This window comes from Alexandromys fortis, unplaced genomic scaffold (genome assembly GCF_014885135.2).
Source record: "Alexandromys fortis isolate MF-2015 unplaced genomic scaffold, M_Fortis_MF-2015_v1.1 scaffold_128, whole genome shotgun sequence".
Lineage (NCBI taxonomy): Eukaryota > Metazoa > Chordata > Mammalia > Rodentia > Cricetidae > Alexandromys > Alexandromys fortis.
Genome location: NW_026068012.1, coordinates 4060319 through 4073945, shown reverse-complemented (window position 1 = coordinate 4073945; position 13627 = coordinate 4060319). Strand labels below are relative to the sequence as shown.

General features: G+C 47.9%; 1 protein-coding gene across 2 annotated transcripts in view; it reads left to right on the top strand.

Annotated features, from left to right (window-relative positions):
• Nucleotides 1–13299, top strand: part of LOC126513583 (interferon-induced GTP-binding protein Mx1-like) — a 19379-nt gene extending 6080 nt beyond the window's left edge. For both annotated transcript variants that reach the window (XM_050162038.1, XM_050162036.1), the window contains exons 3-14: nt 209–401; nt 1149–1286; nt 1937–2091; nt 2324–2462; nt 3868–4066; nt 4839–4917; nt 5931–6053; nt 6362–6503; nt 7999–8157; nt 9220–9296; nt 10666–10920; nt 12755–13299. In XM_050162038.1, coding sequence (XP_050017995.1) covers nt 209–401; nt 1149–1286; nt 1937–2091; nt 2324–2462; nt 3868–4066; nt 4839–4917; nt 5931–6053; nt 6362–6503; nt 7999–8157; nt 9220–9296; nt 10666–10920; nt 12755–12985 — 1890 coding nt within the window. In that variant the 3' untranslated portion in view covers nt 12986–13299. The remainder of the gene's footprint in view (nt 1–208; nt 402–1148; nt 1287–1936; nt 2092–2323; nt 2463–3867; nt 4067–4838; nt 4918–5930; nt 6054–6361; nt 6504–7998; nt 8158–9219; nt 9297–10665; nt 10921–12754) is intronic.
• Nucleotides 13300–13627: the final 328 nt, after the last annotated feature.

Genomic DNA, 13627 nt, shown 5'->3' with positions numbered 1-13627 from the left:
CAGAAATCTTTAATAAATAAATAAAAAATAAATAAATAAAATAAAAAAAGATTGAGGAACCCATGTTTATTGTTTCTTCAAATATTTTCTTCCCATTTATCACTGTGTTGAGGATTCTGACACAGTGTATAACTGTCCTTGAACCCAGCAGCCTTGGGTGGAGCACTCCCATGGAGCACAACCTCACTCTTGCTTTGCCCTCATCTAGGACTCTGTGAACAACCTCTGCATGCAGTATGAGGAGAAGGTGCGGCCCTGCATTGACCTCATCGACTCCCTGCGGGCCCTGGGCGTGGAGCAGGACCTGGCCCTGCCTGCCATAGCAGTCATTGGGGACCAGAGCTCAGGGAAGAGCTCTGTGCTGGAAGCACTTTCAGGAGTGGCCCTCCCCAGAGGCAGCGGTGAGATCTCCGTGCTTATTGCCTTGTTAGACTGTGGGACCTGGGGCTCAAAAGATAGAAGCAGATCCCCTCCCAGTTTGGGCACACAGCAGAACAAAGGTCAAGGTGGTCTTCCTCCTTGGCTTGAGGGCAGCCTTTCTTCTGTGCAGTCTAGCAGTTTCTTCCTCCTCTCACAAGGGTACCGGTTTTAGGGTTTGGGCTTCTCCCATGCAGCTTCCCAAGCCCTCCATGAGCCTAAGTTACCTCCTTTGAAGCTCTGTATCCAACAGTCACTGTAGGTGTCCAGGCGCCCAAACAGGGGTGGGGGTGGGAGCAGCTTTCAGTCCATTGCTCCATTGTACATTTTGTGAGTCACTTGAAATCTGCAGTTTGCAGAAGCCATGACTAAGTGGTTCAGGTTCTTAGACCCTTCCTTTGAGGTGACACATTCCCTTTGGAGAGGAGACTGGTGTCCAGGTTAGTGTTGCTGCTTAAACTCCATGACCGAGGTGGTCATCAAGTGCTCAGGGAGAGGTCAGAGCAGACGTGGTCCAGGGACCCAGTTTAAATGTCATGGAAAGGGCAGGAGTTGGAAGGAGACCATAACGGGGGGCAGGATAAAGTAGCCTGAGGGGCACAGTGAACAGGATGTGGGAGGGGGCTAGTGAGAGATGTCTGGTACCCTAAAGGTTCCACTAAGGTCCCCACAGAGCTGAGGGTGCCATACTAGGAGGAGAGCACTGGGCTCACAGGGACCGCATCTCCTAGGTATCGTCACCAGGTGCCCTCTGGTGCTGAAACTGAGGAAGTCGGAACCAGGAGAGGAGTGGAGAGGCAAGGTCATCTATGAGGACACTGAAGTGGAGCTCTCAGATCCCTCCCAGGTGGAAGAGGCCATCAACAAAGGTCGGTGTCCCATTGTCCCTTATCCTCTGACTGCCTGTCAACCCTGCTTGGAGTCGGAGGAGAAGTGTAGAGTCATTCTGTCAGGACCCTGTTCCAGCACACACACACACACACACACACACACACACACACACACACACAAATGAGACCCCTTCCAACCTGCTGTCACCCAGGACCCCCGCACAGAAGAGACTCTGTATTCCTTCTCAGTGGCTGTGGCCCAATACCTCCCAGGACACCTTTCAGGGAAAATACTTTCTCTCCTGGATTCAGAGGGCTTTTGTCTATGGTGACCTTTTCCTATGCTCCTGGGAGGAACATCATTATGGCAGGGACAAGTGTTGACAGAGAGAAGCTGAGTGCCACAGGAAAGAGCCAGAAATGAGACATATGGACCTGTCCCCCAGTGACCTACTTCCTCTAGCGGGGTTCCACCTCACAAAGTGTCTAGAAGCTTAAATTATGACCAGTTGGGGACCAATCCAACTTTTCAATACAGGAACCTGTGGGGTCATGCACAGCCAAGACATGCTTTCCCAAAGTTCCCTGGAAGAAGATCCCCTCCATCTATCTAGTCTAGATTCCCTCAGTCTATTCTCCCTATCCCGCCCCACAAAGCTTAACCAGACTTCCTTTTCCCTCCTCTACAGGCCAGAACTTTATTGCTGGGGTAGGGCTGGGAATCAGTGATAAACTCATTAGCCTGGATGTCAGCTCCCCAAATGTCCCGGACCTGACCCTGATTGACCTGCCTGGGATCACCAGGGTGGCTGTGGGCAACCAGCCTGCAGACATCGGACAGCAGGTGAGACTCTAGACTCTACTCTGACCCACACTGGGCTGCAAGGGGCACTGGAGTATGTCCAGGGCTATGTCTAGGAGGGACCTTGTGGAGGCGGGAGTGAGACTGAATGGCCAGGATTCACTAAAGAGGGGTGCAGTCCATGGAAGCCAAAGCCTGAAGCAAGTGGATGGCCACAACCATCTCACGCTCAGTCCGTCTCCATAACTAGGAGTCACCATCTCATTTCTTACAGATCAAAAGACTCATCAAGATGTACATCCAGAAACAGGAGACCATCAACCTGGTGGTGGTCCCCAGTAATGTGGACATTGCCACCACAGAGGCACTGAGCATGGCTCAGGAGGTGGACCCTGACGGGGACAGGACCATAGGTGAGGAGAGTGGAGATAACAGTGGTGTGTGTGCCAGTGGGGATACATCCCCTGAATCCAGATGGACCAAATTCAGCACAGCCAGGGTCCCACTGAGGTGGGAGGAAGCGAGCCCTTCATCTTGTCTCCCTGGTAGGAAAGGCATGAGGAGTCAGAGGTGGGCAAGCGTGGGGAGGAAATAGTATTTGCTGAGACTCACTGGCTGAGGATCCATGGTAAGGTCCACACACAGTGAACGGATGAATAGCTGTTGTCTCTCTGCGTGGTGGCCATGGAGAGGCGCTAGGAAGGAGACTGCAGCTGATCGAGGGACTGAACCGTGTCTCTGTGTACTTTGCATGGATTCTTTAGCTACCCTCTCTATCTCACAACGGATTATGTCGTGGGATTACTATTGCTGTGATCAAACACAATGACCAAAAGCGAGTTGGGAAAGAAAGGGCTTATTTCCACCTACTCTTCCAGGTAACAGTCTGTAATAGCTTGAAAGAAAATGACCCTAAAAGGGAGTGGCCACTCTTAGGAGGTGTGGTCTTGTTGGAGATAGTGTGTCACTGTGGGGGTGGTCTTTGAGGTCTCTTTTGCTCAAGCCTCCCTCAGTGTGACAGTCAGTCAACTTCCTGTGTCCTGCAAGATTTAGCACTCTCAGCTCCAGCGCCACATCTGCCTGTCAACTGCCACGCCCCCATCAGGATGATAATGAACTGAGCCTCTGAAACTGTAAGCCAGCCACCTCAACTACATGTTTTCTTGATTAGAGTTGCTGTGGTCACGGTGTCTATTCACAGCATTAAAAACCCAAACTTAGATGCAGCTTGTCACTGTAGGAACTTAAACAGAATAGGAACTTGGAGGCAAAAGCTGTTTCAGAGGCCATGGAGGAATGCTTCCTGCTCTGCCTGCTTTCTTGTAGACCCCAGGACCACCAGCCCAGGGATGGCACCATCCACAGTGGTGGACCCTTCTCCACCAATCATTGATTCTACAGGATTGCCTACAGTCCAATCGATGGAGGCATTTTCTTTCTTTTCTTTTTTTCTCTTTTCTTTCTTTCTTTCTTTCTTTCTTTCTTTCTTTTTTTTTTTTTTTTTTGATGGGGTTGGTTTTTTGAGACAGGGTTTCTCTAGCCCTGACTGTCCTGGTCTTGGACCTCCAGTTGTAGACCAGGCTGGCCTTGAACACACAGAGATTTGCCTGCCTCTGCCTCCCAAGTGCTGGAATTAAACACATGCGCTATCGTGCCTGGTTGGAAACATTTTCCTAATTGAGGTTCCCTCCTCTAAGATGACATTAGCTTGTGTCAACTTGATATAAAACTACTCAGCACAGATAGGCAGTAGCCCTTGGCTGCTGGTGGCTGGTTCTCACCAGTGTGTGTTCTCCAATCTCAATGCCTGTCCCGTAGGGATCTTGACCAAGCCTGATCTGGTGGACAAAGGGGCTGAAGACAAGGTCGTTGATGTGGTGAGGAATCTCGTGTTCCCCCTGAAGAAGGGCTACATGATAGTCAAGTGCAGGGGTCAGCAGGACATCCAGAAGCGGATAACCCTGGCTGAGGCCCTGAAGATGGAGCAAGACTTCTTCAAGGAGCACCCACACTTCAGGTGCCTCCATACTGTTCCATGTAGTGAAAATCGCTAGTCAAGAGCAGGCCTGACACGAGGAGAGTGTGTGTGTGTGTGTGTGTGTGTGTGTGTGTGTGTGTGTATGAGGGGGGGATAGTTTGTGCATGCACAGGCACCACAGTGCTCATGTTGAGAACAGAGGACAACTTGTGGGAATTGGTTCTCTTCTTCCATCATGGTGGACCAAGGGATTGAACTCAGCTGGTAAGAGTGGGAGGGAGGCACCTCTGCCCAGTGAATGAAGATCTGAATCTATATGCTCTGTGTATATTAATGTGCATAAGCATTAATGTATATACTCATACGTGTAGACTACATGGATGGGTGTGTATATGCTAAAATTTGTATTATACATGGAACCGTGTGTGTGTGTGCCTACTCACATGTCACACACAGAAAGATATGTGTGTATCCTTGTGTGTCACACATAGAAGGTGTGCATGTGTGTTCACATGTATCACACATGGAATGGGATGTTGTGCTATAACATAGCTGTGGTTGTGTGCATATGCTTTATGGAGAACAGATTTTACTCTGATTATTAATGTGCTGAGGGGGATTACTGCAGCCCATTGTGGAACTATCCTAGCTGGTTCCCCTGTATCACTGTACAAAACCATCTCTGGGTTCTTCATGAGTACCAATCTCAAGGTTCATCGATAGTTCCCAAACTGGCCCTGGCCTCCCCACAGCAGACTGCAGACTTGTGTTTTGGCCGAGTCTAATGGGCCCCTCTCTCCTATTCCCTCAGTGTTCTTCTGGAGGATGGGAAGGCCACCGTGCCCTGTCTGGCAGAGAGACTGACCACGGAGCTCATCGCACACATCTGTGTAAGCCAGGGAGGCTGGGTCTTCATCAGGCTAAGCTGGGACCGGGACGGTTCTGGGCACACAGCTGGTCACGATCTCTTTGCACAGACATGCTGTGTTTGGCAGTCAGTCATTCCAGCATCTGAAGGCTTTGTGCTGGCTCCTGCTGCAGTCACCCTTAGGTTCTGGGTGGCATGGCTGTGAGACCCTCATTCTGGAACTGACCTCGAGAGTTTGAGTTCAAATGGCCTCTTCAGATAGAAGCCACGTTCACTTTCTCTGACCTGGTGGAGTCTGCATCTCAAGCCCCTTAGTTCTCACCTGGGGTGTTGAGAATACTCAGCACATGTGGATTTGGTGTCCATACCTGCTTGAGGACTGCTGTGGGAAGAACCCCTGGGCTCTTCCTGTGTTCAAGGTGTTCCTGCAGCCCCCAGGATGCAGGTGGAGATCAGGGCATCTGCAGGGCACCATGATCTTGAGTGACCTTCTCTGGTCCTCCTTGATGCAGACAGAGGCAGGCCTGCTCTTGCTGAGTTCTGTGCCTTGAGAAGTCTGGGGACAGCAAGCTGTAGAGATCTGTTGAAAATAACACAAGAATTGAAGGATCTCATGTTAGTTCATCTGTTCTTGTCTCAGAAGCTACTAGAAGGTGCTCTGTGTAGGGTCTCTGCAGAGTTTATGTTTAGATGTGTGAGGAACTGTCTCTGGATGGTTCTTTTAAGCATGAACCATATGTAGCGGGCAGTTTTACAGAGTTGTATGCCCAGCGCAGGTGTGTGGGTAGACCTAGGTGGAAAGCGTATCTCTAAGGCACTACTGTGCACCAGGGAAGCCTTCAAAGGCTGTCAGAATGTCACAGGGATGGACAGGAAATCCTGTCTGCCAAGGTTCACTGGTTGAGGAGCCATGGGAAGTCCACACAGATGAGGGGATAGATAGTTTGCGTAACAGACAAGATTCTAAGGAGTTTGGGGCCTCCTCTGCATTCCCCATCTATATGTCTATGTCCCACTCATTTCTGTTTACTTCAGAAATCGCTGCCACTACTGGAAAATCAAATAAAGGAGAGCTATCAGGTTGCAGTGGAGGAGCTGCAGAAGTACGGCGCAGATATACCAGAAGACGGCAATGAGAGAACCTTCTTTCTAATTGATGTACGCTATCACTTGCGACTTCCCATAGAGGAATCCTGCATCCACTATCTCACAGGAATCTCTTCTGTCTTCAGTCTCCTAAGATGGACAGAAGCCTATTCTGTCCATCGCTAGGATTACAAGAGTGACCAGCACTAATGGACGAAAGCAGGGGAAAGCTGGTGGGGACTGGGGGGCACAGAGAGAAGGAGAAGGATTTCCTGGTGCCAAAGACTTGCCTCCTCATTACTTCATGTGGCTCAACAACCCTCATGGTATGAGCTTCATCTATCCACCTGATCGTTGTATGTGAATTATCTCCTTCACAGAAAATTAATGCCTTCAATAAGGATATCACCGCTTTGGTACAAGCACAGGAAACCATATCAGAGGGAGAGAGTCGGCTGTTTACCAACCTGAGAAGTGAATTTCTTAAATGGAATTTATATATTGAAAAACACTTCGAAAACAGTGAGTATCCATTTGGGTTAGTGTAAGTGACACTGTGGTAATTTGAATTTGATTGCTACAGTCAAAAGAACGTCTTGCCTACAGTTCAAAGTCGAGGCACCAGAAGATGAGGAGACTGGTGAGGGCTTCATCTCTGCTCCAAAGATGGTACTATCTAGCTCGGTCCTCATGTTTGGAGGACCAAATGTGGAGAACGAGAGCCAGCTTCCTCTGGCCTCCATTGTGAGGACACACATCCCATCTGTGAGGTGAGGCCAGCATGTCCTGGTCACTCTTTAAAGGCCTATCTTTCAATGTCAACATAGTAGGGATGAGGTTCAACTTACAAACTAGGGGGACATGTTCCTTCCATGGCAGTGACTACAGGAACCGTCATGAACCTGGGATTTGGGGGAAACTTTAGAGTGTTATGCAGGGGATCAGAATGGCTGGAGTGCCGGTCGGTGGTGGCGCACGCCTTTAATCCCAGCACTCGGGAAGCAGAGGCAGGTGAATCTCTGTGAGTTCGAGACCAGCCTGGTCTACAAGAGCTAGGCTCCAAAATCACAGAGAAACCCTGTCTCGAAAAAAAAAAAAAAACCCAAAAACAGAATGGCTGGAGTGTGGACACAGGAGCCACATTTGATCTTCTTTGAGTCACAGACCCCAAACTATCTGTTTCTGTTTCTTAAGGATAGCTAAAGAAAAATGCAGGTTAATCACCCCAGTTAATCATCGGTTGTAGAAGAATCTATGCTCTTTGAATAGAGAGAAGATGGAGATGGCGTATGGTCTGGGTAGACGTGGGCAGACAAAAAGCACAGGCACAATATAGAGGGCTGGAGAGAGGAAAGCGTGTGAAGGACTGATTTCAATGTCAGCAACCGTTCCTCAAGAGGACAGAAAGCGGTCAGAAAAGGGCAGTTTGGGTCACAGCAGAGACCTGTGATTTGCTAGAAGTCGCTGGCATGCCCACTGTAAATGGGTGAAACTGCATGTGAAATGCCAGCCTATACCTTTCCCATGGAACCACTTTCCCTCCAGAGATAGGAGAGAGGAGTCTTGGGCAGGGTCTGCTCCTGATGGGATGTCTCTCACAGAAGTCGTTCTGGAAGCAGGGAGAAGAACTAATCATTTTGCTTCATGTACACTTGGGCCTTCCAGGTGCCTGTCTGCTTCCCCTGCCTCCTTCTACAGTGCACTTTGAGCCTTCTTCTCTGGCCAAATGCAAATGGACTCATAAACCCTCTCACACAAGGTCGTTTCCTGGTTTCCTCTTGATGTATTCTGCTGTGGTCTCTGGCTCTGCATTTCACTTTGTCTCCACTGAGAGAAGTAACCTTTGACACAGTTTTTTTTTTATTGTAGTCTTAAAGGAACATAATCAACATTTATTTTGTTTCCTTTTTTTTTTTTTGTACTCATCTTTTAAGAAAGACCAGAGTTGGTTTTATTTCTTTAAAAAAAAAAAAAACTTGCAAGATGGTTTCTGTAAAAACAATACTTTCAACCCTAGGTTCTGCTGAGATATGCAGCCAGATCAAAGTATTTGAAAATCAGTATCGTGGCCGGGAGCTGCCAGGGTTTGTGAACTATATGACGTTTGAGAACATCATCAAAAAGCAAATAAAAGTCCTAGAGGAGCCAGCTGTGGACATGCTACACAAGGTCACTGGTGAGTGCACACAGTGTCCCTAAGGAATGCTGTACAAGGCCACGGAGGTTCACTGTCAGGGGCCTCCCATTCTCTTGGTTGGAAATTACAAAAGAGGCAGAAGGTTTGTCACTGGGACTGGGGTGTAGCTCCTAGCACAGAGCTGTAGTGAAGAACCTGGCACCTCAGTCGACACTGGGTTTACGTGAGGAAACGGAGGCAAATGGAAGTTTTATTTTTAAAGGCAAAAAATGGGTAGGATTATGTAAGATTTCAGATCACAGTGACTGGAGAGGTGGCTCATTGAGCAAAATGCTTGTTTTGAAAGCATGAGGGCCTGCATCCCTAGAACCCACATAAAAGCTGAGCGTAGCAACATGCACTTATGATCCCAGCACTGTGGAGGCAGAGATGGGGACGTGGGGGGGGGGGGATCTGAGGCTAACCAGTCAGCCAACTTGTTCTACTTGCAAGCTTCAGGCCAGTTAGAGCCCTACTTCATTAAAAAAAAAAATGTTGGATAACACCTAAAGAGGCATCAAAGGCTGTGCCCTCGCTTCCGTCAGGGGATCATGTCTACGACCCGTCCTGCATGACACCTAGGCTTTAGTGGCTTACGTGACAAATTCCACAGACAGAGTAAAGGGGCTAACGTTAACTTTCCAACTCCTGGAAGTGGATTCTCCAGAGTAAAGGGGCTAATGTTAACTTTCCAACTCCTGGAAGTGGCTCTTGGGTTTATTCCATGTAGATGGCTGGGCACTTTGGGCTCACAGACAGGAATGAGATAGAGGTGAGAAGTTTCAGACAAGGAATTTCTGTATTTATAATTTGCTAGAAACATCCTTTGAAGCTAGTTGCGGTACAGGGTATAATCCATGCCGAGAGATAGCGAGAGGTTCAGATACTTGCAGAGTTCCTCAGCCACAGAGTGCACCCTCCTCTTTACAGGGGGAAGAGGATAAGGCAGAGGGAACAGAAAGGAAACTTTGTAGCCAGATTAACCTCACTCCCCCACTCCCAGTCTATACAAAGTACAGACGGTCTTGTGAATATTAAACTTTTGTTCCCCTCTTTCATCAGACATGGTTCGAAAGGCCTTCATAAGTGTATCGTCGAACAATTTTGGTGACTTTTTTAACCTCTTCAGTGCTGCCAAGGTAAATCAAACTACATATTATTTTTTTAAAAATATTTATTTATTTATTATGTATACAATATTCTGTCTGTGTGTATGCCTGAAGGCCAGAAGAGGGCGCCGGACCTCTTTACAGATGGGTGTGAGCCACCATGTGGTTGCTGGGAATTGAACTCAGGACCTTTGGAAGAGCAGGCAATGCTCTTAACCACTGAGCCATCTCTCCAGCCCCCATTATTTTTAAAAGAATAATAGACAAGCACCATTTCTTTGTTTGAGACCATCCCAACTTTCTTGTGTCTGTTCAGAGAAATGAAGACTCAAGTTTATGTTCGTGTCTTCAAGACAAGGTTACAGTTCTTCTGGTTAAAGCAGTTTATGATACTGGGAAGAAGGGGTGGGGAAATGAATTCAGAGGTGAGATACTGAAACCCACAAGTCCAAAGAGCATTATTAGGCAGGAGCATGGTTCTTTGCAGAGGAAATGAACCTATTCCTGATAGCCCATGGGCACATGAAGTATAATAAAAACCCGTCTGCCGTTCACGGAATCCCTTGACAGATGTTTGTCTGTGAGCAGTGTGTAGCGAGTGCAGCTTCATGGCTTTGGCTTACAGTTTAAGGAAACACAGGCCATCATAGCAGGGATGCTGCTCAGCTCTTCCTCCTTTGTATTCAGTCCAGAACTGCAAGCTATGGGATAGTGCTGCCCTCAATAGGGTGGGCCTTCCCATCTCACTTAGTCAGACCTCTCTGGAAACACCCTCCACGGTGGTTCTAAATCCAGTCAAGCTGACACTGAAGACTGACCATTGCAGCAGGTGGCTACCCACACCCGGCTCAGGCTTCCCCTGGTTTCCAGCCTCAGCTGGCAGGGTGGCATTGAATGAGCTGAGGAAGGGGACACAGGGGCTGTTCCAAGCTGATACCAGTGTTTGTTCTTGGGGGGTGGCCTGATACTTGTGGATGGACCAGGTGTCCTGTGATCTTATTCTGCATCATGTGTTTCTTGACGGCTGTTATAGTAAACTTCTAGTCAGACTATCTCTGGATCACCAGCCCACAAATAACGACACAGAGACTTATTATTAATTATGAAAGCTTGGCCATTAGCTTAGAATTTTCTCCAACTAGCTCCTTTAACTTAATCGATTTATATTAATCTACATTCTGCCTCCTTATCTCTGTACTGCCCATTCTGCTTCCTCAGAGTCTGACAACTCTGCCTTTCTTCTTCCCAGGGTTTTCTCTGTCCCCGGAAATCCCGCCTAGCCTCTTTCTGTCTAGCTATTGGTGATTCCGCTTGTTATTACACCGACCCTAGCAACGCATCTTCGCACAGCGTACAAATATCCCACAACAGGCTGGTGACTGTTTTTCTCTCCTTGCAGTCCAAGATTGAAGATATCAGATTAAAGCAAGAGAAACAAGCTGAAGCGCTGATCCGACTTCACTTCCAGATGGAGCAGATTGTCTACTGCCAGGACCAAGTTTACAAGGGAGCCTTGGAGGAGGTCCGAGAGAATGGAGCCAAGAAACAGAATAATAAAGTGTTAAATGCAGTTACCTTTCAATATAATTCTCAACCTCCTCAAAAGGACTTGTCTGTCACTGAAATGACCCAGCACCTGAATGCCTACTACCAGGTAAGTGTGGGAATGGTCCACAGCCACTAGGTTTCCAGGCCACTCCCTCTCCTTCAGTGTACTTTTCTGTGTAGTGTTATGTGTGTAAATTAACACCAGCAGGGATTCCTTCTGCACAGGGAGTGTTAACTGACCTCCAGAAGCCTCAGCCACAGGGTCAGCTGGTAGGCTCCAAAAACTGCTTCTACAGTACCAGCCCCAGAAAGACCCAGCTCAGTTGTGGGAGGGCTATTTTCCCAGTCTTGCGTTTGTTGTGTTTTAAACAGACGTTGTATTTCTGGAGTTCCTAGCAAAGTTCCTAGGATTTTCTTGTACATCTAAAGTCACTTCAGATCTTTATTAATTTATTTTTTAAAGGTGGCATCTCATTGTGTAGCCTAGGCTGCTTTGGAACTTACAAGGTCCAGGATGGCCCCAAACTCCTGGGAGTCCTCCTGCCTCAGACTCCAAAGTGCTTCAGAATTTCACTACACTTCTGACCCTCTAGACTTTTTAACCTTCAGTATCAAGCAGGTTCAGGCATTGGCATAGATCCGGGAGACTGTTCTGGCCCTCACTCTGAAAGGCCCTCTGACCTGTACACTGGGTTTCCTAGGTGGCCTTTCGGTATGCCAGGGGCAGTGTGTCCCCTTAGGGTAGTTCCCGTGTGCACCATGCGGCTTGGCTTCCTGGCACCCTATGACTTACTTATCTTCTTTGCTTTAATTTTGGTAAAGCATGCACAACTCAAGCCTTTCCACGTCAACTGCTGTTTGGTGTGACAACTGAGAGACATTAGATACCTTTGCATTGCCACCATGCCCTTCCAGGACTTTCCATCTGCCACAAACAGCATTTCCTCCGTTAAATGCCCACTCTAGTTTTCTCACATTCCCCAGCTGCCATCTTTCTACTTTCTATCTGGGAGTCTGATCACCCCAGGGACCTCTTCCCAGTATAATCACATCTGTTCTTCCTACTGTCTTATTTCTCAGAGCATAATATCAAGGTCCCTGCATGTTGTAGAAGAAGTGTGTGTGGGGGGGGTTGTGTCTGCAGGCATCAGCCTTTTTTCCAAGCTGTGGTCCTTCTCTTACCTAAGGTGTCCACATTTGGGTGTCTGAGGTCCTTATGCCTCCAGAAAGGCCCCCTGTGTCCCTGATATGTCTATTCCACTTCCATTTGAAGATGAGCCACATTCCAGCTGTCTTTGGTCCTAAAATATATCTATGCTGCATGCCATCTTGCAATATGTCCATGAACTGCCAGCTAGGTACTTGTGATCTGTCTTCCTTTTATTCTAGCATTCTTTGATATGGTGAATTGGCTTAACCATCCCCAGAGTGCTGTGCTCATGTTATCCCAGGGAAGGAGACTGAGTTCCAGAGAAGTATTTCCCTTGTAGAACCACCAGTACTGTATGTCTAGGACACCATCCTATCTCAGGACAGGAGTTGGGCAGAAAATCCTCTCAGGTAGAAACCAACTTTCTTCAGGCAGCTAGCCCAGAGCTCTGCCCGGCATAATCCTGCTCCCTGTCCCTGAAAGCTCTGAGATTTGATGAAGACAGATGAGCGATTCTGTCAGCAGATATCTGCCATTTGGAAATGGAGTTGGGCTTTCTGTGGACCATATTCCAGCTCATTTTACCCCTTTCTATTGAAGGGAAGCTGGTAGGGCAGAATCCCAACAAACTGATATCTGTCCAGGTCATGCTCTGCTTGCATGCTAACAGGTCTGAGACCAGGCCAGTCCTGCACACCTGCTAGGGTCTTCCCCTTTGGAAACCTGGGTCTATCTGGCACTCATGGCTCTTTCCACTTTTAACCCTTCTGTGTCCGGCCCCTTCTTCTAGGAGTGCGGAAGGAGCATTGGGAGACAGATCCCCCTGATCATCCAGTACTTCACCCTACAAACATTTGGGAAAGAGATGGAGAAAGCCATGCTTCAGCTCTTACAGGACAAGGCTAACTGCAACAGGCTCCTGGCTGAGCGGAAGGCTACCTCAGAGAAGAGGAAGTTCCTGAAGAGGCGGCTCTCAAGGCTGGAACAGGCTCGGCACAAGCTTGTCAAATTCTCCTATTAGTGAGGCTTTCCCATCTGCCATGTATGTCTGCGGCGTGGCGTGGAGCAAGCAAGGGTTTCTTTGAGGGAGAAATACCTCAACCCTGCATTCCATCAATGTTGTATAATCTGAACCATTTGGAGTTAGCCAAAAAAGAAAAAGAAAAAAAAAAAAAAAACCTAACAATGACAACAAAACTCCAACAAATAAACAAACAAAAACCCCCAAACCCTTAGATTTTCCATGTCTGTCACATAAAGGAAGCTGCAAGGGGTCAAGACAAGAGACCTAGCAATGTGACAAACTTTAAAAATAAATCTGTATCTGCTCATGTACATGCGTGCCTGTGTTTCTGTCTGTGTGTCTGTGTATATCTGTGTTGTGTAGGTTGAAGACACAATCTTGGGTGTCGATCCTTAGGTGCCTTCTACTTTTTGAGCAGGATCTCTCTCTGGCCTGGATCTCTGCACCACCCTGCTTGCTAACCCCAGCCTCCAGAACTCTAGTCTCTGCCTCCTGTCTCACTGTTACTGGGATAACAGTTGGGGGCCACTGTGTTTGGATTTGTATGTGGGTTCTGAGCATTTGAACGCAGGTCCTTATGTTTGTAACACTGATCCATCTCTCCAGTCCTACAAAAGGGTGCTTTTAAAAAAAAATTAT